This window comes from Caretta caretta, chromosome 3 (assembly GCF_965140235.1).
Source record: "Caretta caretta isolate rCarCar2 chromosome 3, rCarCar1.hap1, whole genome shotgun sequence".
Classification (NCBI taxonomy): Eukaryota; Metazoa; Chordata; order Testudines; family Cheloniidae; genus Caretta; species Caretta caretta.
Window position 1 is genome coordinate 201480420 of NC_134208.1, and position 23137 is coordinate 201503556.

Here is a 23137-nt window from a genome sequence, read left to right on the forward strand (position 1 = left end):
TCAGTGGATTAAATACTCATTACTAGTGCAACTGTGACAGTCCTGGAAAGTTAAATCCTCCATTTATAGAGAAGTGAAATCCTGTATTTAGCACAGAAGACAAGCAAAGATTTGTATGATCTATGTAAATACACATTTTTTGTTTACCTCTTTGCCCTATAAATTTGCAGCAATCCGCAAAGCCCCCAGCAGCAGCGTAATGAAGTGGCGTGTTTCCATTCATAGCAATGAGCCCCACATCTCCATTATAAGCTGAAATAATTCTTAGGATCTAGAAAAGCAAAGTCAATGCCATTAAAAACCCTGCACCAAAATGACTAGAGTTTGTGGGTTTTAAAAAAAAAAAAAAAAATTGAAATTAGGGCTGTCAATTAATCACAGTTAACTCAAGCAATTAACTCAAAACGGATTAATTCGATGAAAAAATTAATTGTGATTAATTGTAGGTTTCATTGCACGGTTACACAATAATAGAATACCAATTTAAATTTATTAATTTTGTTTTTCTACATTTTCAAATATATTGATTTCAGTTACAATGCAGAATACAAAGTGTACAGTGCTCACTTTATATTATTTTTATTACAAATATTTGCACTGTAAAAAAGATAAAAAATAGTATTTTTCAATTCACCTCATTCAAGTACAGTAGTGCGATCTCTTAATCATGAAAGTGCAACTGACAAATGTAGATTTTTTGTTACATAACTCCACTCAAAAACAAAACAATGTAAAACTTATTTGAGCCTACAAGTCCACTCAGTCCTACTTCTTGTTTGTCTTAGTGACTGGCTGAACAAGTTTGTTTACATTTACGGGAGATAATGCTGCCCGCTCCTTATTTACAACGTCACCTGAAAGTGAGAACAGGCGTTTGCATGGCACTGTTGTAGCCGGCATTGCAAGGTATTTACGTGCCAGATATGCTAAACATTTGTATGCTCCTTCATGCTTTGACTTGTACACTGCACTATCTTTTGTTTTATCTTTTTTACAGTGCAAATATTTGTAATCAAAAATAATAATATAAAGTGAACACTTCACACTTTGTATTCTGTGTTGTATCTGAAATCAATATATTTGAAAATGTAGGACATCCACAAATATTTATAATACATTTACATTAGTATTCTATTATTGTGTAACAGTGCGATTAAAATGGCGATTAATCACAATTAATTTTTGTAATCGTTTGACAGCCCTAATTGAAATATTGTGTAATCCATACCCACACTGTGCAGCTCTCTGTCCCTCTCCACTGATTAGTCTACATACAAAAGTTTATGAGGTTGCTACAGTTATGTGGTTCCTTGGCCAGGCAGTAGGAACTTGTGTTTTTAAATCCAGAGTGCCCACTTTCAATCCCTATTACCATCAACCCAGCCAAGGCTGTTGTGTTTTAAGAAGCACAGATAGATAGAACAATACTGTGATAGATAGAACAATACTGCTACAGTAAGTGACCTAGATCCAAACAACAGGGTACTAATGGGGTGGGCATTGCCTCCAGGCTTCTCTATAGCAGAAATGTAGGGATCTTTGGGGTAGGAATGGGGGCAGGAGGATAGTTGCTGCTGATCAGTTTCCCCACCTCTGTTGAAATTAGAGGGGGCAAATCCATAGCTGTCCTCATCGTGTCTTAGAGACAACAGGGAAGAAAAGAAGCCGCTCCCCCGTCACTGGGCATCTACAAGCAACACCTCCTTTGTGAGACACAGCCAGGACACACAGCCTTGTGAGACCCCTCCGCCCTGGTGGGCCCACCCACATAAGACATAAGTAGGAACGTGTATTTATAGGTACCTCACAGAAAACTGTTGCAGATTTATAAGAGAAATACCATAATTTCTAAATCCCCTTTGATGGTTTAATAGAAGCCATTCATGAATAATGATTTCTCTGATTAATCAGCAAAGCTGCTTGTCTTGGGGGGAAGGAAAACCGGCTGAGTAGCTTTGAAGTTAAGTTTCAGTACTATCAACAAAAATACCTCAAAAAAGCCTCCTTTGGCGGCAAAATGTGCAGCATTGTGTCTTTCGTTGTCAAATATGTTAACATCTCCGCCTCTTTCCAGTATGCCACGCACCATCTCTATTACTCCCTCTCTTGCCGTTTCCATTAAGGCCGTGCGACCAGTAGCCTGCAAATTAAACAGCTGTGTTTTATGTTCGTTTTCGTGTTAGACAGTCAAAGTCAGCATCACAAGGGAATAGAAGAACTGAAGGTCTGCTTTATGCATCATCAAGAAGCAAAGAAGGGTGGGTGCAAGCCCAATAATTTCAAAAGTCTTCTGCAGGTCACCTTTAAGAACCTTAATTCTACAGTTTTTAAAACACATGAGCGAGTCCCACTGTCTTCTCTTGAGTAAAAGCTACAGGATCAAGCCGCATAAGCCCAAACCTAGAAGTAACTACGTGTGTAGTTTTACTCAAGTGAGTAGTCCCTGTGAAGTCAATGTGCCTTCTCACTTGAGTAAAATTATGCAGCAACATGTTTATGGGCTCGGCCCCTAGATATTCAGAAGACCTCAGCTCAGCCATTTGGGTACTTCAATGAAGTGCTCCTCAGCCAGCAACTGACGTTCCCATACACTCAAAGGGCTTGTTGGATCTTGCTTAGGAGGACCACAACTGTGGACACAGACTTAAAACAGAGTACCATTGTTTTTCCATGTCACAGATGTCCTAGAGAGGGACACGGGACCATAGGCTCCTCTAGCCCAGTGGTTCTCAACCTGGGGGTATGCAAAAGTCTTCCGGGGGTACATCAACTCCCCTAGCCATTTGCCTAGTTTTACAACAGGCTACAGAAAAAGCACAAGCGAAGTCAGTACAAACTACAATTTCATACAGACAATGGCTTGTTTATACTGCTCCATAGACTAGACACTGAAATGGAAGTACAATATTTATATTCCAATTGATTTGTTTTATAATTATATGGTAAAAATGAGAAAGTCAGCAATTTTTCAGTAATAGTGAGCTGTGACACATTTGTGTTTTTATGTCTGATTTTGTAAGCAAGCAGTTTTTAAGTGAGGTGGAACTTGGGGGTATGCAAGACAAATCAGACTCCTGGAAAGGGGACAGTAGTGTGGAAAGGTTGAGAGCAACTGTTCTAGCCAATACCAAGAACTTTTTGCAAAATGTGCCTGAAAACCACTGGTGCTAGATGTGTCCATGTGGTAACATGGACGTGCAAGGGAAGACTGATTCAGTGCACCAGCTCTGTTAAGGAGGAGCAATCAGCACAGCTGGGACAGTGGTTTATTAGAAGATGGCAGGGTTTTGGGAATTCCACCAGTAGTATTATATCCCCAAGCAAAACTAGCATATGCTAGTACAAACATCAAATTTATGCATGACATCTATATGCATTTAGTTACAACAGAATATACACTCTTAGGAATGTCTGGCTTTAGGAGACCCAGAGACCTTTCCTTATACAAAGCACAGGGGTGGCCAACCTGAGCCTGAGAAGGAGCCAGAATTTACCAATGTACATTGCCAAAGAGCCACAGTAAAATGTCAGCAGCCCGTCATCAGCTCCCACCCTCCAGCTCCCAGCGCCGCCCGCCCACCAGCAGCCTCACCCCCTCTCTCCCTGCACCTCCCGATCAGCTGTTTTGTGGCATGCAGGAGGCTCTGTGGGGGAGGGGGGAGGAGTGAGGCACGGCAGGCTCAGGGAAGGGGGCTGGAAGAGGTGGAGTGGGGGCAGGGCCTGTGGCAGAGCCAGGGGCTGAGCAGTGAGCACCCCCCGGCACACTGGAAAGTTGGCACCTGTAGCTCCAGCCCCGGAGTCGGGGCCTACACAAGGAGCCGCATCTTAACTTCTGAAGAGCCGCACGTGGCTCCGGAGCCGCAGGTTGGCCACCCCTGCCTGACATAGCATATCTTCTTAGATAGTCAGTGGCACATGCTCTGCCCCTTACTTGCTACAGCAGGCCCACATGTTGGAGTGTGGCTTTATGCTGGATTTCCAGTGAAATAACCACAGGATAGTGCGGTACATGAAGGATTTATTCATGCACGGGGCTATACACCAATCCCAGTGTATACTGCAGAATTACTTGGATCATGTCCTTTCTGCATAGCTGCCTGCACATTTTGTCTCTTTCAAATGTGTTTATGTGAATAGGAAACATAGTCTAGAATTATTAAGACATTGTGCTGTTGTTCTTTACACCCCAGAGGCAGACACATTTCAGTGGAGTCTATATATATATATATATATATATATATATATATATACAGTTTGTGAAGCACTCTAATATAAGAGATGCTCCAGCCATGTAAAGTATTATTAGCTGACCAGAGGTGGAGGAAATAGAATCTCCTTCCCCTTGGTATCACCCTGGACATGCAAGCCAGGCAGTGCGACTCTCTTCCTTTGAAAACTATTCTGTACAAGCTGAGGCCAAACAGTGCATCACAGTGAATGGGAAACTATTTGTCCTAGGGAGTGGTGAAGATACTGACTGAGCAGAAAATAATTCCCTACGGCTAAGCTCTGATATTAAAATGTTCCTCATTGTCCATCACTGTTAGGAGGAGGTGCCAGGGATTCTTTTATTAAAAAAACATTCAGTTTTGCATTGCTTTTTGACCCAATAAAAACAAGCAGATTAACTCAATAGTTAACAAGTAAAGAAATGTGATTGTTCATATGTTATTCTGGTCTGTTTTGAAGGGTATATTTGGGGAAAGGGATGGAAGTATAGATGCTGTATTGCTGGTAAGTGGCTGGAGTGATTATGCTTGTGCAAATTCCAGGCAGGCTGAATGTGTCTTGTGGGGCGCAGGGAGTTTACTGTGGAGAAATGCTGCTAAGAGTTTTTTTTGGGGGGGTGCATAGCCTGCAAGTCCCTGTTCCAGCTTCAATCCACCAGAGGGTACTAAGGGAGAGCGGGGAAATAGCCCTAAGGCGTACCCTGTGGAGCGTCATCTGTTGCACTAACACCCTCCTTTCTTTGTACTCTGGAGCTCAAATCACCCACAATCAGTAAAGCCATTTCAGGTGGAGGCCCCCACAGTTTAATAAAAGAGGTGCAGCTGGAAGGGCACTCTGTGAGTGGCTCTGGAACTCATTCCCCCTCTTGGGCTGAAATAGCCTGAGTCTCTTGACCTTTAATGCATCGTCATCTTGGAAGACAAAAATGCGGTAAGGGACAGTGTTTGTGGGCACATAAGGAATGTTTGGACTGATTAACTTTAACTAGAATCTCCTTCCTTAGACGTTTTTAAGGTCAGGCTTGACAAAGCCCTGGCTGGGATGATTTAACTGGGAATTGGTCCTGCTTCGAGCAGGGGGTTGGACTAGATGACCTTCAGGGGTCCCTTCCAACCCTGATATTCTATGATTCTATGATTCTATGAACTAGAGGGATGAGGATAAGCTCCTGGATTTGTGGTTACCTGAAACATATGAAACATTGAATGTGCCTTGAGCACTGGTCTGGCTTTTTTAAAATGTCTCATTGTAATGAATAAACAAATAAATGACCTGGATTATGGCTGCCCCTTGCATAGCTGTGCAGACGGAAAGGAGGGTAAAGGACAAGGTTTCTTGTAACATCTCACTGCCTTGGTTCTCATGCAGGGCCGGCCACGCTATGCTTCTAATTGTATTGAATATAATTTCAACATTTAAAACAATAGGCCAGATCCCTCGGCCAGTGTAATGGACACAGCTTCGCTGAAGTCAACGGGCAATAGCACTTCACACCATTTGGGGAGGTGACCTGGTTGTTTTTATGCATATAAATAACTGGATCACAACCTACCAAAATCCAAAACAGGAGACAAATGATCGAGGTGTGGGACCTCGGTAAAATAAAACAAGAATGATGGAGAGGGGCTATCAGTGGCAGTAATATGTACATTGCCCAAAAGTTAACTACCTGATGTGTCGTCTTATTTCATTTTAAAGATGAATGCTCCTATATTGTAGTGGTCTTACAACTGCATTACAATAGTATGTATACATATTTAATTATAGGAACATTCCTACTAGGTTTATCGCATTGGGGTCTGCTCCTCTTTCCAAAAATTTCAGACATATTTCTTTAATCTCGTGTGCTTGTTCACAGGCTTGTAGGAATACTGGCTTCCCATTGATAGTACAGTTGTTAACATCTGCGCCGCATTCTAAAGCGATCTGAACGCAGCGGCAGTGCCGTTTCGTAGGTAAAATACAGTAAAACAAAACACCTGCAACAAAAAACAAAATGGCTGTTAAGCAACAAATGTTAGGGGGCTGAATCAAATAGCAGGAAAGGCCCTGATTCAGGAATCTGATCTGCACAGACAGACCCCTTGAACCAGTATAGTGACCCATTCATTTCTCAGGCATAAGGGCCTGTCCATTTGAATCAGATTACAGGATGAAGACTTCAGAAATTAACACATGAAATGATATTTGGGATTTCAACAGGACCGCTTGTGGAGTAAAGCAATATTCAATGAGAGTGAGGGTATCAGAATCTGATCCTTAATAGTTAGGCACATATAAAACTAACTATTGGAGAGAGCTACCAAAATGCCTGATCCAGCAAAAATGTCCTCACTTTCAGCACCACAAAAACTCTGAAGAAAAATGGCTTTGTTGGGTTGTATGTGTAGTGAACACCCACCTGGGGCTGAACCTTAGGATGTTCAGTACCAAACCACAGACCTTTGCTACATGAGCCAAAGAACAGTCCTGCAGCAGAAGACTCTTACCCATTATGCTGACCAGCCTCTAGAGGGGGACATAATACACATAGCTAGCACGTGATATGTGGTGAGAAAGCAGGACTGCAATTTGTGTTGATTCTGGCTCCAAAGATACTTTTTCTGTCTAATATGATTAAGAGGGACTCTTTTTACCTTTTCCTTCATTATCAACTATGGTCATGTCTGCCTCGGCCTTCGCTAGTTTATCCAAGGCTAAGTCGTGGCCTAGCTCAGCTGCTTTCATTGCAGGAGTGCGTCCCATTCGGTCTTGAACATCTGGATGAGCTCCTTGCTCCAGCAGGAAGTTGCACATGTCTATGTCATTTGCGATGCATGCCAAATGAAGGGCACTATAACCATCAACAGGCTCTGTGAAATTAATGAGTTCTGGGAATCCAAGTTTGGTCAGCTTCTCTATCTGCCTCTTGTCCTTTTGGCGAACACATTGGAGAACTTTGTAGATCTGCAAATCTTCAAGTCTTTTGTCCGTCAAAGACATCCTTGATCAACTGAAGCTAGTCTTCTTCAAAGGGAAGGCTTTCTGGACAAAAAAAACACAAAACACACGTGTGAAGTTATTCTCCTTACAAGCCATAATGGGTTTTGATCCAAATCGCATTTATGTCAGTTAAAGTTTTTCATTTTGACTTCAGAGGTCACTGAGCAGCCTCATAATTCTTGATTTTATATGGGCATATATATAATTCGAACCGTGGCCACTGAGAGCTGCGGGGGGGCCGTGCTTGCAGATGTCAATGTAAACAAAATGTCTTGCATCCCGCCAGCGGATTACCCTGATGGGCCGCATGCCAAAGGTTGCCAACCCCTGTACCAGCCTATAATTTAACGAACTACCTTTCCAGAGAATGTGGAATCTAAATATCACAAGGAATTAGATTATTATTTATTTATATTTGTATTACCATAGCTCTCAGCAGCCCCAGTCACAGACCAGGTCCCCATTGTGCTAGGTGCTGTACAAACACAAACAATAAGATATTCCCTGACCCAGAGAGTTTACAATCTAAGTGACAACCTGTTTAGGCAAATACTTGGATTGAAATGTTAAATTCTATTCTGTGTCGGTTCTTATACCATCCTTGTTACCATCGCATCCACACACCACCCGGTAGCATCCTAAGCAAAAAGACTAACGTCAGTCATGTGTGGTTTGTCATTTCATCCTCAGACATTTGATGATTCTGTCAAAGGGAATAAATGCAGTCGCTTGTAACAGACAATCATGAATGTCTTGTATACTGATGCGAGCTGCATCCCACGGTTCTCGCCCCAGACGGAAGAGAACTCAGAGGTGCTCTCCATTCCAGATCACCAGGGAAGCTGTAACCCACAAGGGAGTTCAGCTTGGAATGTTAACAAGCCACTGGGAGCAGAGACTCTACATAGCAAGTCAGCACGGGGGCCTGGCCGCTACGGGCAAAGGGGCGTGAGCTCTGCAGGGCTGGGGTGTCTGAAGATGCTAAGGGGAACAGGAGGAAGCCCCTTGTAATTTGCAGTATGAATTCTTTGCCTGTAGTCATGTTCCGTTGCCTGCTGGCAGAGGATGCTAGGGAAGACTGGATTCACTTTTTAAAAATCTGACATGTTTTAGTGGAGCCCTTCTTCTCCACCCACCTTGTTGTTGATTTGCATTGCGGTAGTGCTTCGAGACTCTGGTCACTCTTCCCCCCTCCCGCCGCAAAAAAACACGTACAACTATATTATTACAAGGCACAATTGTGCCTGGCCCTGTGCTGGTGGCTGGGTGGGGGGAGTGGGTGCGCAAAGAGTCCTTCAGCTGCTTTGTGTGTCCCTACCTCCAAGCAACAGCCAGGCATGCTCACAGTCCCTGCTCCTTCTTAGTGCTCCAGAGGTAGAAGACATCCCAACATGGACAAGGAAGGGTGGGAAGGTTCCACCCCGGCCAGCATAAATGGCTCCTCACCAAAAGGAGAGCATGCTGTAACACCCAAAGGGATGGGGCAGGTTGTGCATTCCCCGTGTGCGCTGGTGAGCTTTGGGAGGCACAATCCCTCCAAGAGCTCCCCTCTGGGGCCATGAGACTCCCCAAGTGAGCGGTGCCAACTGGCTCTGTCATTAGCTGTACCCTAAGGCTATGAGATCTTCTATCTAAATGATGTTCAGGAAACCCAAAGTTATCCCAGGAGAGAAGTGGAAAGAGGAAGGACGTACAAAGCTCCTTGCTCTCTAGAAGAAGTGCAAAAATCCTTCATTGTTCTATCTAAGACCTAGAGACAAGAGTACGGGCCAAGTTGCCACCCAGCTGGTGATAACTGGCATAGCACCACAGAAGTCAAAAGAGCTACACTGACTGATTTACACCAGCTGAAGATCGGATGATATTGATCAGAAGGGCAACAAAAATGATTAGGGGTCTGGAACACATGAGTTATGAGGAGAGGCTGACGGAACTGGGATTGTTTAGTCTGCAGAAGAGAAGAATGAGGGGGGATTTGATAGCTGCTTTCAACTACCTGAGAGGTGGTTCGAGAGGATGGTTCTAGACTATTCTCAGTGGTAGAAGAGGACAGGACAAGGAGTAATGGTCTCAAGTTGCAGTGGGGGAGGTTTAGGTTGGATATTAGGAAAAACTTTTTCACTAGGAGGGTGGTGAAACACTGGAATGCGTTACCTAGGGAGGTGGTAGAATCTCCTTCCTTAGAAGTTTTTAAGGTCAGGCTTGACAAAGCCCTGGCTGGGATGATTTAATTGGGGATTGGTCCTGCTTTGAGCAGGGGGTTGGACTAGATGACCTCCTGAGGTCCCTTCCAACCCTCATATTCTATGATTCTATGATTTATATAGTCAAGGTTGTTGCTTTTATGTACAAATCTGAATGAGATGCAGTACTTGTCAGTGATGCATTTAGGAGCAAGTCTTACTTTTTCTTCCCTTCCATATCCCACATAAAAGCCTAAAGACAAACTTTAGGTTCCTTCTCACTGGAATGGGGACAGTTAGGCCATAGGTTTCCCACGTAGGGGCAGTGTCTCAATTTAGAAAAATAAGTATTTGCCAGCCACATGTAGTACCCATACATAGCAGGGGCCCCTTATGCCTTTGAATTTGAATTGCCCCTTATGTCTTTGAAAATCCCCCCCACTGTGGCCTTCTCAAAGGCCATTATCAACTATAAAAAAAAATCACACTGCTGCCAGATTTTTTCCCCTGTTATTGTTACCAGCAACACCTACTGCACAATCCTGCAAACACCTACATATGCACTGTGCTTTACTCACAAGCGTAGTCTCAAGGATTACAATGAGTCTTTGCAAGAGCAAGGCCTTAAGAGTCAAAAAAAGAGAAATTTTTTTCCTCTTTTTGTTTAGTGTGTGCATGTGACAGCACTTTGTGTATATTGTTGGCTCCTTGCCCACTGTTTGTGTGGGAGACACACCCAGCAACAACAACAAAAAGAAACACTTAAAAAAACAACAACCCTGGAAAATGGAAAACCACAAAAATTGGCAGAGAAATACAGGGACAGGTGCAGTCACTGAAACTACTTTTATTCATTTTCTAAAAGCTAAATTTCAAGTTGACAATGTCCCTTTTAACAATGACTGTTCACAAATCAGTAAACAAAGTTATCAGACTTTTTATTTTAAAAAAATAAGCATTTAAAAATGTATAATTAGTTTACACATTGACTGTATCTAAGCATGAACCTTATAGTGTGACATAAAAGAACGTAACATGGTAACAGTACTCCCATGCATTTATTGCTTTATACAAATAAAGACTCCATTTGACTCATGTTTAATGGGACCTGAGCAACGACGTCTGATGAAAATTTATCCCAGGACAGCAAATAACTACAAGGCTCCAGTTAAGGCTCAGATGGATATCCCCTTCCCTTCTACACCTTTTAGTTTTAAACTGTATGTCACTTCTCAAAAAATGTTCTGTTCGGACAGAGATACACTGTATAGTGTAGAGCGAATGGACACTGCAGGGACTTCACACCGGACTCACTCACCCACCTAGAAAATTAAAAATCAGCGCCACGGTCCGTTTCTAATTTGTAATTGCTAAATCTCCAATTCCTATTCTGAGCTCCTCCTGGGTGGACCTCCATGGAAGGTAGAGGGGTTCCACCCTGGTGCAAGGATCTGCCTGGGCAGATCCACTGCACAAGGGAGGTGTAAGGGCCAATCCCGAGGGCCACGTGGCGAGGCCTGCGGCTAAGCGGGCCTTGAAGCCAAAGAGCGGGGGCTTAATGTATCCATTCTTCTGCCCTGGCACGCCACATCTAGGACGATTAATGAGAAATACATTCACACAGCAATGGGATCACATCCCTCTCCAACTGACATGCTCCTCCCTAACTCTAACGAAGGGTTCGGAGAAGGCAGCAGAGCCGGCAAAGCATGGGCCGGCCCGGGGGCCTCCCTCCTGCACAGGCCAGGGCCCAGTGGCGCGCCGGCCGGCGTCCGTATGTCCAGGCTTTGGGGACAGCCACCGCGGCACCTCTACCGCGCCTCTCCTCTAGGGTGACCAGATGTCCCGATTTGGGGGGTCTTTTTCTTATATAGGCTCCTAGTACCCCCGGTCCCGATTTTTTTCACACTTACTGTCTGGTCACCCCAGTCTCCCCCTCGAAGGACTTGGCCAGAGTTCCCAACAGCGATGCACAAGGATCCCCTCCCCCGCCCCCTTCACCCAGTGCTAAAATGCAGCCACCTCTGGGGGCGGGCCAGCGCACTGGAGCTGCACCCCCCACTCCTGCACGAGGGCTCGGGAGAGAGGCGCGCGGGGGGGGGGGGATTCCTGCCCCACGTGCACTGGGGGAGGTCCCTGCGCGTGCTCCCTTGTGACGTGCTGGAGCGAGGGGCGGGGCGGACCCAGCACGAGCCCCGGACTCACCTCCCGGCGGGGAGCAGCCGCCCGGGCGGCACGGCTCAGGCGCGCGTGCGCACTGGAGGGGCTGCGGCGCGCCCCGAGACAGGCCGCGCGAGGGACGCTGCTACCCCGCAGCTCCCATAGCAACCGGCAGCCCCGCCCGCACATGCGTCATAATGCCAGGCTTGCCCCGCCCCCGCGCGGGGCGGCCCCGCCTGGCGCGCGCTGCAGCTGCGGGGTGGGGTGACTCCAGCCTCTGTGGGCAGCTGCTCCCCCATCCCCGCTTCCCTGCGCTCCGCCGGGCCCTGCGCCTCATTCCCCCCTTCTGGGCCCCAGTTCCCTGCACCCCCTCTCCTAGTCTGCAGCCCGGCTCCTTGCCCCCCTCATCCGCACCCCCCCCCGTTCCCTGCACGTCTTCCCCGCAATGTGCATGATCCCCCCCCCATTCCCTGCTCGAGTTCCCTGTGCCCCCCTCGTCCGCCTGCCTAACTCCTCCTGAAACCACAGGGAAGATTTGCACTCACCATGGTTTGGGATGTTGCTCCTCTCTGCCGAGGGCCAAGGTGGGGCCCAGGTTGCTGCAAAGTTTTAGAAAGTGGAGGGGGGGAAGACCAGTAGAGCCACCTTTCCCCCTGTGCAGTCCCCTGGAAAGGAGAGCCCCTTAAGGTACCCGTACACGAAATGTGGTACACTGTGGTTCTCCGAGTCCTGCAATTCACCATGCAAAATGCATTGCAAGTCACCGCTCCTCTGAGCAACAGGCTTCCCCTAACCCCCACCCCATTTCCGCTGTTGATTTGTGCAGGCGAGTTGGGTCTTAACATCCCTGTGTAGCAACACTAGGGGTAGCAATGCTCCGAATGTGAGAGCGCATTCGGATCTCCTCGCATTTCTGTCTTTAGAGCGCATGGTCAGAAGAAGAAGTGAATGAAATGTGTGTCTAACCCATGCCCAAAATTCCACAGCTGCTCCCGGAGGATTTCATGTGGCTGTGATGTTTTGGGGATCACCCAGACCAATAACCTTGGTTTTCTTAATGCATGCTGCTGTGGCTCAGTACTCTGACACCAGTAGCCAGCCTAAAAGCATAAGAGTCACCCTGACTGCTCCAGCCTAATTACTCCTTGCAGGGTAAAACCTTTATACTTTTAGGTTGTCTGCTGATGTCAGGGCTCTGCAGTATAGTATAGTATAAAGATGCCCAAGGTTACAGGGCAGGTGGTGACAGAACCCCTTAGTGGTCTGGGTAATCTCCAAAATGTGACAGCCATATAAAATCCTCAAGGGGCAGCATCGCTGAAAATCCCACTTGGTGTGCATTCGAACGAGATATTTTGGGGAAAGATTTTGAAAAAAAGTGTAAGAGACTTGAAGCACAAAGCCCTTTTAAAAATCTTGTGCTCTTAAGTCACTTAGAAGGTTTTGAAAATTCCACCCTTTTTGATGAGTGAGCTATTTCTTTTATGTCCATTTTGATCAGTGTCTGATTTCAACATCTGGGCCCAGACTCTGCCTGCTAATCTGCACTCAACTCCCACTGAGTTCAACAGGAGCTGCATGGACACCGGTTGTTGGCAGGATCAGACCCTTGCATTTAACATCAGTTTGGTTATCATAATCAGGCAAGTTATCCACTTCTTATTCAAGACAACTGTCAAAACATCCCCTCTAAAACACTTTCAGAACCAACTGAAGCATAAGGCCAAACCCTTGCTATGTATTAGAGCTGTCAATTAATCGCAGTTTTAATTGCACTGTTGAACAATAGAATACCAATTGCAATTTATTAAATATTTTGGATGTTTTTCTACATTTTCAAATATACTTATTTCAATTACAACACAGAATACAAAGTGTACAGAGCTCACTTTATATTTTTTTAATTACAAATATCTGCACTGTAAAAATGATAAAATAAATGGTATATTTCAATTCACCTCATACAAGTACTGTTGTGCAATCTCTTTATCATGAAAGTGCAACTTACAAATGTAAATTTTTTTGTTACATAACTGCACTCAAAAACAAAACAATGTAAAACTTTAGAGCCTACAAGTCCACTCAGTCCTACTTCTTGTTCAGCCAATCCTTAAGACAAACAAGCTTGTTTACATTTAGGGGAGATAATGCTGCCCACTTCTTATTTACAACGTCACCTGAAAGTGAGAACAGGCATTTGCATGGCACTGTTGTAGCCGGCATTGCAAGGTATTTACATTCCATATATGCTAAACATTTGTATACCCCTTCATGCTTTGGCCACCATTCCAGAGGATATGTTTCCATGCTGATGATACTCATTAAAAAAAAATGAGTTAATTAAATTTGTGACTGAACTTCTTGGGGGAGAATTGTATGTCTCCTGCTCTGTTTTACCCACATTCTGCCATATATTTCATGTTATGGCAGTCTCAGATGTTGACCCAGCACATATTGTTCGATTTAAGAACACTTTTACTGCAGATTTGACAAAACGCAAACGAGGTACCAATGTGAGATTTCTAAAGATAGCTACAGCACTCAATCCAAGGTTTAAGAATCTGAAGTGCCTTCCAAAATCTGAGAGGGACGGGGTGTGGAGCATGCTTTCAGAAGTCTTAAGAGAGCAAAACTCCAATGCAGAAACTACAGAACCCAAACCATGGGTTGAGTGCAGTTATATTTTGTACATAATTCTACATTTCTAAGTTCAACTTTCATGATAAAGAAATTGCACTGCAGTACTTGTATTAGGTGAACTGAAAAATGCTACTTCTTTTGTTCCTTTTTTTACAGTGCAAATATTTGTAATAAAAAATAAATATAAAGTGAGCGCTGTGCACTTTGTATTCTGTGTTGTAATTGAAATCAATATATTTGAAAATGTAGAAAACATCCAAAATATTTAAATAAATGGTATTCTATTATTGTTTAACAGCGTGATTAATCGTGATTAATTTTTTTAGTCTCTTGACAGTCCTACTATGTATCAAATATCTTCATCAAAATGGGCAGCGGTGCATAGGCAGATCCAGGTCCAAAAGAAGAGACATCCTGCTGCCACAAAACAGGATGGCTCCTATTGCTTCATCTCAGTATGTGAGCTCTTTACTGCTTCTCCTAACAGGAGTGCTATGTGCATGGTAGCTGCTTCCAGCTAGCACTTGCTTATGGTGGGAACCTGAGTTAGCCAGACTGTGGGCCAGTTATTACTTTAGATCAGCTGATCATTCCTGCTTTGGCAGAGGTACAAGCCCCATTGCATTAGGCTGGTGTCACAGTCATTGTGCTTTTGTATGGCAGACAAAATGTTGTCTGCTCACCCATATTGTTGCAGCGATTGCTGTATTTTTGGGCCTTCCGAAAGCAAGACTTACACTAATATGGGTGGCAAAATTCTATGCTGAGGAACTTTTGCAAATATTTCTTTTTCATTTTTGGTTTTTAAAATAGACAATTCAAGATGGGAAATGCCAACCTGATTAATTTGAAATGTAGTTTAATGCCAAAATACAGGAGATCCAATTAAGCACACACACACACACACACACACACACACACACACGCACAAATAAGAATGATACCTTCAAATTAATACATTATGGGAACTTCTGAGATTTGTATTCTATTCTAAGTGGGGCATAACCTCCTTCTATAGTGACTGCCTCATTCCCTCAGACCATGCAGTCTGATTGCCCTATATCCTGTCATGCTCTTGAGAATGATGCTGGGGACTCTTGATTCTAAGGGGAAAATATCCCTTTTCAGCAGCTGTGGAATAGAAAAATTAGGTATTTCACAGCATCTTTACCCCAAGAGTGAAGTCTGTCTCTGCCTAGACAATTGCCACTATGACATAAGGGAACTGCCCTGACCACACTCCAAGACAGGACTAGATCAAAATCCTGCATGACAAATTCTCAGAAACATAAGCCGTCAGAATCGAGATCCCTGAATAGAAAAAAGTCATCAGAAAGAATTATACAGAAATTGGAGCCTGACACCGCTGGGTTTGTTGGCGTACCATTAAAAACAACTAAATATCAAGGCTCTAAAATTGAGATACCCATCAAAATGCATTCACAGGAAAATGTCTAAGGAAGTTTCTTTTTAATGAAGCTGGATTTGAATGAAAAGCCCATGTTTACAGATGAAAGCAAATGTTGACATTAAAGAATCATCATGTTTTCCATAACTGCCCCTCCCATTTCTAATAAGGTAGCACAGAATGACATATACTGACTCATAACAGTGAAATAGAAAATGGAGAATTATTAATGGTAAGATTAAGAGCTTTGATAGTGATGTTTTTAATGATTTGTAATTATGTATAGTGAGGGAGTACAGATGAGATAAAACTTAGGCCAAGTCTTTGCTGGTATAAATGTGGCTTTGCCAATTCTTCTTTTACATAGATTTGCAACTCTGCTTAAAATGTTATTGCTGAGAGAACAAAGGTAACATGTCGTGTTGGAAGATGTAAGTAAAAGATACACAAATGTGTAATGATAAATTAAAAAAAAAAACCCTTTTCCTGGGAAGGCCCTGGGCAGGGTGACACAAAAACAACATGAGCTAGAAACTGCAAACTCAGCACAAAGTATCTAGAAGTTGGGTAACTGAAGCTTGTGCATGCATAATATATGGGTTACCTAAAATCCAAACAGTTGACATGCTAAAACCACTTGGATAAAGATTAAGTAATCTGTAATGTGGAAATATATAAATGACCTAACTGAACATGGGCCCAAACTTAAGAGACACTGGATCAGAAAACTGAAGAATGGGACTGCCAGACCAGGCCAAGAGATCATAGAGGGTGAAACTATCATGGCAAAATGTGGCAACTTGGACCCATTTACCAGTTCTGTCTTGTCTGTTATTATATGTCTGGCATAAATGTGTCTCCAGACACTATAAGTGACAATAATTCCTAAAGGATGACCCAACACTCTCACAAATCTTGGGGGACAGGCCAGTCCTTGCCTACAGACAGCCCCGCAACCTGAAGCAAATACTCACCAACAACCACATACCACACAACAGAACCACTAACCCAGGAACTTATCCTTGCAACAAAGCCCGTTGCCAATTGTGCCCACATATCTATTCAGGGGACACCATCACAGGGCCTAATAACATCAGCCACACTATCAGAGGCTCGTTCACCTGCACATCCACCAATGTGATATATGCCATCATGTGCCAGCAATGCCCCTCTGCCATGTACATTGGTCAAACTGGACAGTCTCTACGTAAAAGAATAAATGGACACAAATCAGATGTCAAGAATTATAACATTCATAAACCAGTCGGAGAACACTTCAATCTCTCTGGTCACGCAATCACAGACATGAAGGTCGCTATCTTAAAACAAAAAAACTTCAAATCCAGACTCCAGCGAGAAACTGCTGAATTGGAATTCATTTGCAAATTGGATACTATTAATTTAGGCTTAAATAGAGACTGGGAGTGGCTAAGTCATTATGCAAGGTAGCCTATTTCCCCTTGTTTTTTCCTACCCCCCCCCCCCAGATGTTCTGGTTTAACTTGGATTTAAACTTGGAGAGTGGTCAGTTTGGATGAGCTATTACCAGCAGGAGAGTGAGTTTGTGTGTGTATGGGGGGGGGGGGTGAGAAAACCTGGATTTGTGCTGGAAATGGCCCACCTTGATTATCATGCACATTGTAGGGAGAGTGGTCACTTTGGATGAGCTATTACCAGCAGGATAGTGAGTTTGTGTGTGTGGTTTTTGGGAGGGGGGTGAGGGGGTGAGAGAACCTGGATTTGTGCAGGAAATGGCCCAACTTGATTATCATGCACATTGTGTAAAGAGTTGTCACTTTGGATGGGCTATCACCAGCAGGAGAGTGAATTTGTGTGGGAGGGTGGAGGGTGAGAAAACCTGGATTTGTGCTGGAAATGGCCCAACCTGATGATCACTTTAGATAAGCTATTACCAGCAGGACAGTGGGGTGGGAGGAGGTATTGTTTCATATTCTCTGTGTGTATATAAAGTCTGCTGCAGTTTCCACGGTATGCATCCGATGAAGTGAGCTGTAGCTCACGAAAGCTCATGCTCAAATAAATTGGTTAGTCTCTAAGGTGCCACAAGTACTCCTTTTCTTTTTGCAAATAATTCTGTTGGCAATTGTATAAATAAAGGTGAAAAGTGATTAAGACTAAATTAAATAGACTTGTGACTCAGTTTCCCAACTTTTTAGCTCTTCTTGGTTGACAACTCAGTTTTGGAGATGAGCCAAGTATGATGCCATGTCAGAGGTAGAGAGACTGAATTCACTAAGGAAACATAAATGGTGCAGAGCCTTGACTATGCCACAAAGATTTGTGACTGGAAAAAAACAGCTTCCATAGATGGAGGGATCAATCAGCCAGAGAAGGTGAAGAAGTTGGGATCAAGACACAGGAAAAATCAGATCCTGATCTACTTCAATCTGGCCGAACTGCAGGCAAAGCTGCTGTATGCTACCTTTGTGCTCATCTGATCTGCAGAGCTGGGCAGAGCCATTTTAACCCATGTCATAAATTAGAGCAGCCTCAGAGCTCCTCTAACCGGCACTAGTTTGTAACAGCTCCCAAAGGTCTGTTAAGCTGTCAGAACTTAGTAGAGTCCTGCATGCTTTGTCCATATGCCCTTATTCCCCACACACCTCTTTACACTACGAGGGGCCAAGAGAGATTTGTATAAAGCTGACTATGCCAGCTGGGGAGTCCCCCACTCCAGGTGAATTTTCAGCTGCCCCATTTAGGGGAGTTTACAGCCCTGTGGGTACTGCTGGAGGACACAAAGGGACGAAACAAAGGCTAGGATCTGCCCTTGACAGTGGTAAACAAAAGGAAACCTACAACTGATGGAGCAAACTCAAGTGTTCTCCAAAGAATGACACCAGGAATGAATTTAATCCAACGACAGAACAGGATGCAGGATGCATCATTTTGTTCAGCATATAACAGCAGATTCTGATAGTTAGATGATCAGAAATAAATGAGGTATTAGTTTCTAAACAGTGCTATGTCAATAAAATATTAATTTGTAAGAAGGGAATTTGTTTCGTACTGTTTTATACATGCTAAGTGTTAACCTACTCAGACTCAGACAGCATGCGTGCCTCATATGATGGCGGGCAAAGCTCCCATTACCAATATGCTCACTTTGCAGCAGCAGGATGAGATAATTACACATGAAAAGATTTTGATGCAGAACAGCTGCTTCAGAGTGCTTGGAATTAAAATATAAGAGCTTTTGAGTGCTTTGTTCAGTGCTGGTATAAGGCACCAGGCTGACAGCAGCTGGAGAAATTCTCTCTACAAGACAGGAGCAGCACGCTGCTGGCAGTCTCAATGTGCCTTTCATCCATGGATCCTAAAGCCTAGAACTTTAACTAAGCCTCAGAGCCCACCTGTGAAGGTGGCATTGTATATTGTCAGAAATATTATGCAGATAGGGGAAACTGAGGCACGAATAGTAGTATTCTGGCCCTATTGACCTCAGTGGGAGCTGGTTTGGAGCCTAGTATTATTTTCGTTGGTATTACATGCTGTTCTGTATTACGGTGAGCATGTTTGTGACTTAAACCTGTTGCTTCTCCAATCATTATCTTCCCAAGGTTAATTACTACTATACCCTTTCATCTAGTCCCGTGTTACTGCAAGACTTGTCCTTTTGTTGTATGCTCTTCTCCGTACGAGCTTGCAAGCCTGATGCATAGTGCAATGACACAAGCCTAGCATGTGGCTAATTGTAATGTCTGTCTTGATCATAAATGATGTTAAAATCAGCCACATGTTACCTTGCAGGAGTGTGAGATCACTTTAGCCTGGCTAATGAATGTATTTGTCTTGGTAGAATTGAATAACACATTGTTCCTAACCAAGGGCTAGGTTGTGCCTAGCCCTCACCTGGCACTGTAGGGAAGGAGGAGCTCCTGCATAGCTGTCTGAGTGCTGCCCACATCTCTCCTCCAGACTCTCAAGGGAGCACAGAATCTCACAGGAGCAAATGAGTGGGATTGGGTAGGGAAGGGCGGGTCTGGACCGAGCCCTATATCCTCCCCTTCACAACCTGGCCACTGGAGCTGGATGGATGTATAGGGTTGGGGAGACATCATGAAGGGGTGTCTCAAATTACTACCTCTCCTCTAGTCAACCCCAAATTAATTTTGTTTTTATTGTTTCACCTAGAGAGGGGAAAAAATTAATTTGGAGTCAATCTAAAACAATGTTTTGTTTCAATGCCTCGCTCCAGCCAGGGAACTGAAAAGTCAATTATTCACACATCTCTACTTGCCTCCTAACTTCCTAAGTACAAATGTCGGGCCCTGCCTTGCTTTCTTTGTCCACCCAAAGCTCCCACTCACTTCAGCAGGAGCTCTGGATGCACAAAAGAGATAGGACCAGAATTTTAAAGTGCTGTGGGAGACTCTGCACTTTAACCCTTTAAGGCAGTGGTTCTCAAACTTTTGTACTGGTGACCCCTTTCACACAGCAAGCCTCTGAGTGCGACCCCACCCCTTATAAATTAAAAAAAATGTTTTTATATATTTTAAAACATTATAAATGCTGGATGCAAAGCGGGGTTTGAGGTGGAGGCTGACAGCTCGCGACCCCCATGTAATAACCTCATGACCCCCTGAGAGGTCCTAACGCACAGTTTGAGAACCCCTACTTTAAGGTTACTTTAGTGTATCCAATCCCCATTGGAAAGGTGCTTCATGCTTCTTAAGCTCTGGAATTGAGGGGATATAAGTTACTGTCCCCTACTCATTCCTCAGGTCATCTTTGTCCACCTGTCTAAGGGCCTAGGCCAAAGCCCAATGAATACAGTAGTATGGATCCACTTCACTCCTTTCATTAGTTCTTTGTAGGCAACTATCATTAGGACAAAAAAAAGTAAGAAGAGAGTTCTTTTTGTAGTTTTTTGCATTAATGTTAGTGTAGTTAGGGCAGGTTAGTAATGGTGAGACGTAGGGTTGCCAATTTTGGTTGGACATATTCCTGGAGGTTTCATCAGATGTCATAATCTTTAATTCCTGGAGACTCCAGGACAACCCTAGGGTATCTTAGACTCCATTTGATTCTGCATACACTAATGTCTAACCCTTGTGAGCCCTGCTGTTACATTATCACTATTGTCCGCTAATAAGCATTGTAGGTGCTTACTTAAGTTTGCCAGACTGATGAGAAACAATGGCCTCAAGTGCGTCATTCACCTAGCATTTCTTATAAACAAAGCAAATGAAATATTGATCACCCTCATTGCATATGCAGCAAACAAAGTAGCAATTTTCAGCTGATAATAATGCATGTCAGACAGAAGTGAGTTGGGAAAGCAGCTCTTCTGAAATGGCTGCTGTCTTCCTGCAAACCCCGAATTATTGCTGAACCTCTTGGAAATGTAACCTGTAAACGGAAAGTAAAGCAGCATGTAATGGAAAAGCAACATCATCCTTGAGACAGAAGGAGCAGAACGGCCATGTGTACCATGTGCTGGATTGTGAAACCCTGACTGACGTTGTGTTGTCCCTTTCTCCTCAAGCAGTCCCATTGATTTAAAAGGATCTACTTTAGAAGTAAAGTGCTCCCTCACTGTGAGTGTACCAAACGCTAACCCCACGTGAGCCAGGCACACAGTTTACCTACCCTATGTGAAGAATGTACAGATGAACCAGATTTTCTAATGTCAGGAAAGATGGCTGCAATTCCCAATTAAAGCGACTTGGCTTTGTGGGGAAGGAGGGATGCTAAATCTACCGGAAGCCCCAACCCTGTTCATCTGCTCAGCCTTTCTCTGGTGGGGCTAGATGAGGAGAACAAGGGCTACATATCTGATAATCCCACCTCAGGCGGGTGGCGGAAGGGAAGGGGTGGAGAGAGCCACAGGGTGAGAAGAGCTCTGGTTTGACCTTCCCTACTTGGTAGCCAGTGTGGCTAGTCAAGCATGAGGGGGAGTAAACTGCTTCACTACAAGGGATGAAGCAACTTGCTGTTCCCCCGCAAAGCAAGGGGTCCTCAGGAGAGGAACTGTGCCACTGAGAGTTCCAGTGCGTTCCTGGATTTTCTCCTGGGCTATGCACTGCCCCTGGTTCAGATGGTAAAGTTACCAACCATGTGCTCAGTGACTTACTTGGTACTGGTATAACTCCTTCTAAAGGAATACTGCTGTTCCCTTGTGTAATGATTATTTCAGAGAACATACCTGCAGTAGGAAGGCAGGATTACAGCAACATGTTTGAAGCAGAGCTTGAAATGTGCATCCGTTTTCTCAGATGAAATACTCTTCTTCTTACATGGTTATTTCTCTTTGTATTCATTTGTTAATAACTCTTACAAAAACATACCCCTGTGCTATGCAGTCCCTCCCCAAACAGTTCTCTGTTAATAACGAAATTAGCCAATGGCCACTGATTCAAATCAGTCTCAGGTCTGCTGTGAAAAAAATTCATGACCATCTAGGATCCTCAGTGACAGACCTGGAATGAGCTGATGAACTCTCAGTCCAGTTCAAAAAGGGGAAGAATCCATGTCACAGAGATCACCAACACAACTGAAACAATCAGTTCCCCTGGAACCAGGGATTTCCCTACACCACCACCCCTGAACTCTCCCATCTACCCCTCCATTGGTCAACTAGTTACATGTGGTATTACCAATGTAATCATTTTCCAATTAGATCTAGTTGTTTTAAAAAATTTCTAGTTGGAAAAAATTCCATGTAGTTGGTTGAAAATTTGAATTGAAATTGAAACGTTAATACACACTTTAAAAGCATATATATGGTAAAACACTTGTACCTGAAAAAGCATAATAGGTTTGAAAAGTATGAACAAAGACATGTGTACATGGCTCATGAATGCACCGATGCAAATGGGAATCAAGTATTAAATCATTGCATACGTTATTCTTGATGTCAGTGGAAGGCCAGTAGATGCATTTTTAGATGTTCAGGTTATAGAAGACACATCAGCTGAATCGTTGATAACCCACATTTTAGAAGAGTTAAATGCTTTTAAATTGGACCCCAAACAGATGGCTGCTTGTGCATTTGATGGAGCTGCAAACTTCTCTAGAAGACATGATGAAGTGCAAGCTTTGCTCAGAGAAAAGTGTAACCCTAGTCTCTCCTATACACACTGCAGAGGCCATCCACTCCAACTAGCTCTAGTACAAGCTGCGTAATCTTCAAAAGACGTTTAAAAAGCCATATGTTTAATGTCTTCATTATACTCTTTTTTTTCAACAAGAATCCAAAAAGACTGAACATCTTGGAAAAAAATAGAAGATGCTCTGGAACTGAAGTTCAGATTAGTCCAACCTGGGAAAACCCACTGGCTTTCTCCTGAGCGATTCTTGGCTATTGTCTTAAAATTACTGCAGCCGTTATTACTGGCTTTGGAAAGTATCTACCAAGAGGGGATGGATCTAAGTGGTGAGGCTGGTGGACTACTTTTGCTAAGACATTCAGAGAAGACAATTGCCATTCTCTCTTTTGTAAGTCTAATGTTGAAACCGCTTGGGTCATTAAACAATGCCATCCAGGCATCTGCTACAAGAGTAGTAGATC

At 43.8% G+C, this 23137-nt stretch overlaps 1 protein-coding gene across 6 annotated transcripts in view; it reads right to left on the minus strand.

The window, feature by feature from the left end:
• The window catches only part of ANKEF1 (ankyrin repeat and EF-hand domain containing 1), a 48488-nt gene extending 36039 nt beyond the window's left edge, over positions 1–12449 (minus strand). For 2 of the 6 annotated variants that reach the window (XM_075127246.1, XM_075127244.1), the window contains exons 1-5: positions 12101–12449; positions 6867–7254; positions 6010–6209; positions 1991–2140; positions 148–271 (exon numbers count right to left, since the gene is read on the minus strand). In XM_075127246.1, the coding sequence (XP_074983347.1) occupies positions 148–271; positions 1991–2140; positions 6010–6209; positions 6867–7212 (820 nt within the window). In that variant the 5' untranslated portion in view covers positions 7213–7254; positions 12101–12449. Of the gene's footprint in view, positions 1–147; positions 272–1990; positions 2141–5899; positions 6210–6866; positions 7255–11600; positions 11719–12100 lie in introns of those variants that run through there. The other 4 variants (XM_048842578.2, XM_075127245.1, XM_075127247.1 and 1 more) reach the window with 4 other exon arrangements.
• Positions 12450–23137: the final 10688 nt, after the last annotated feature.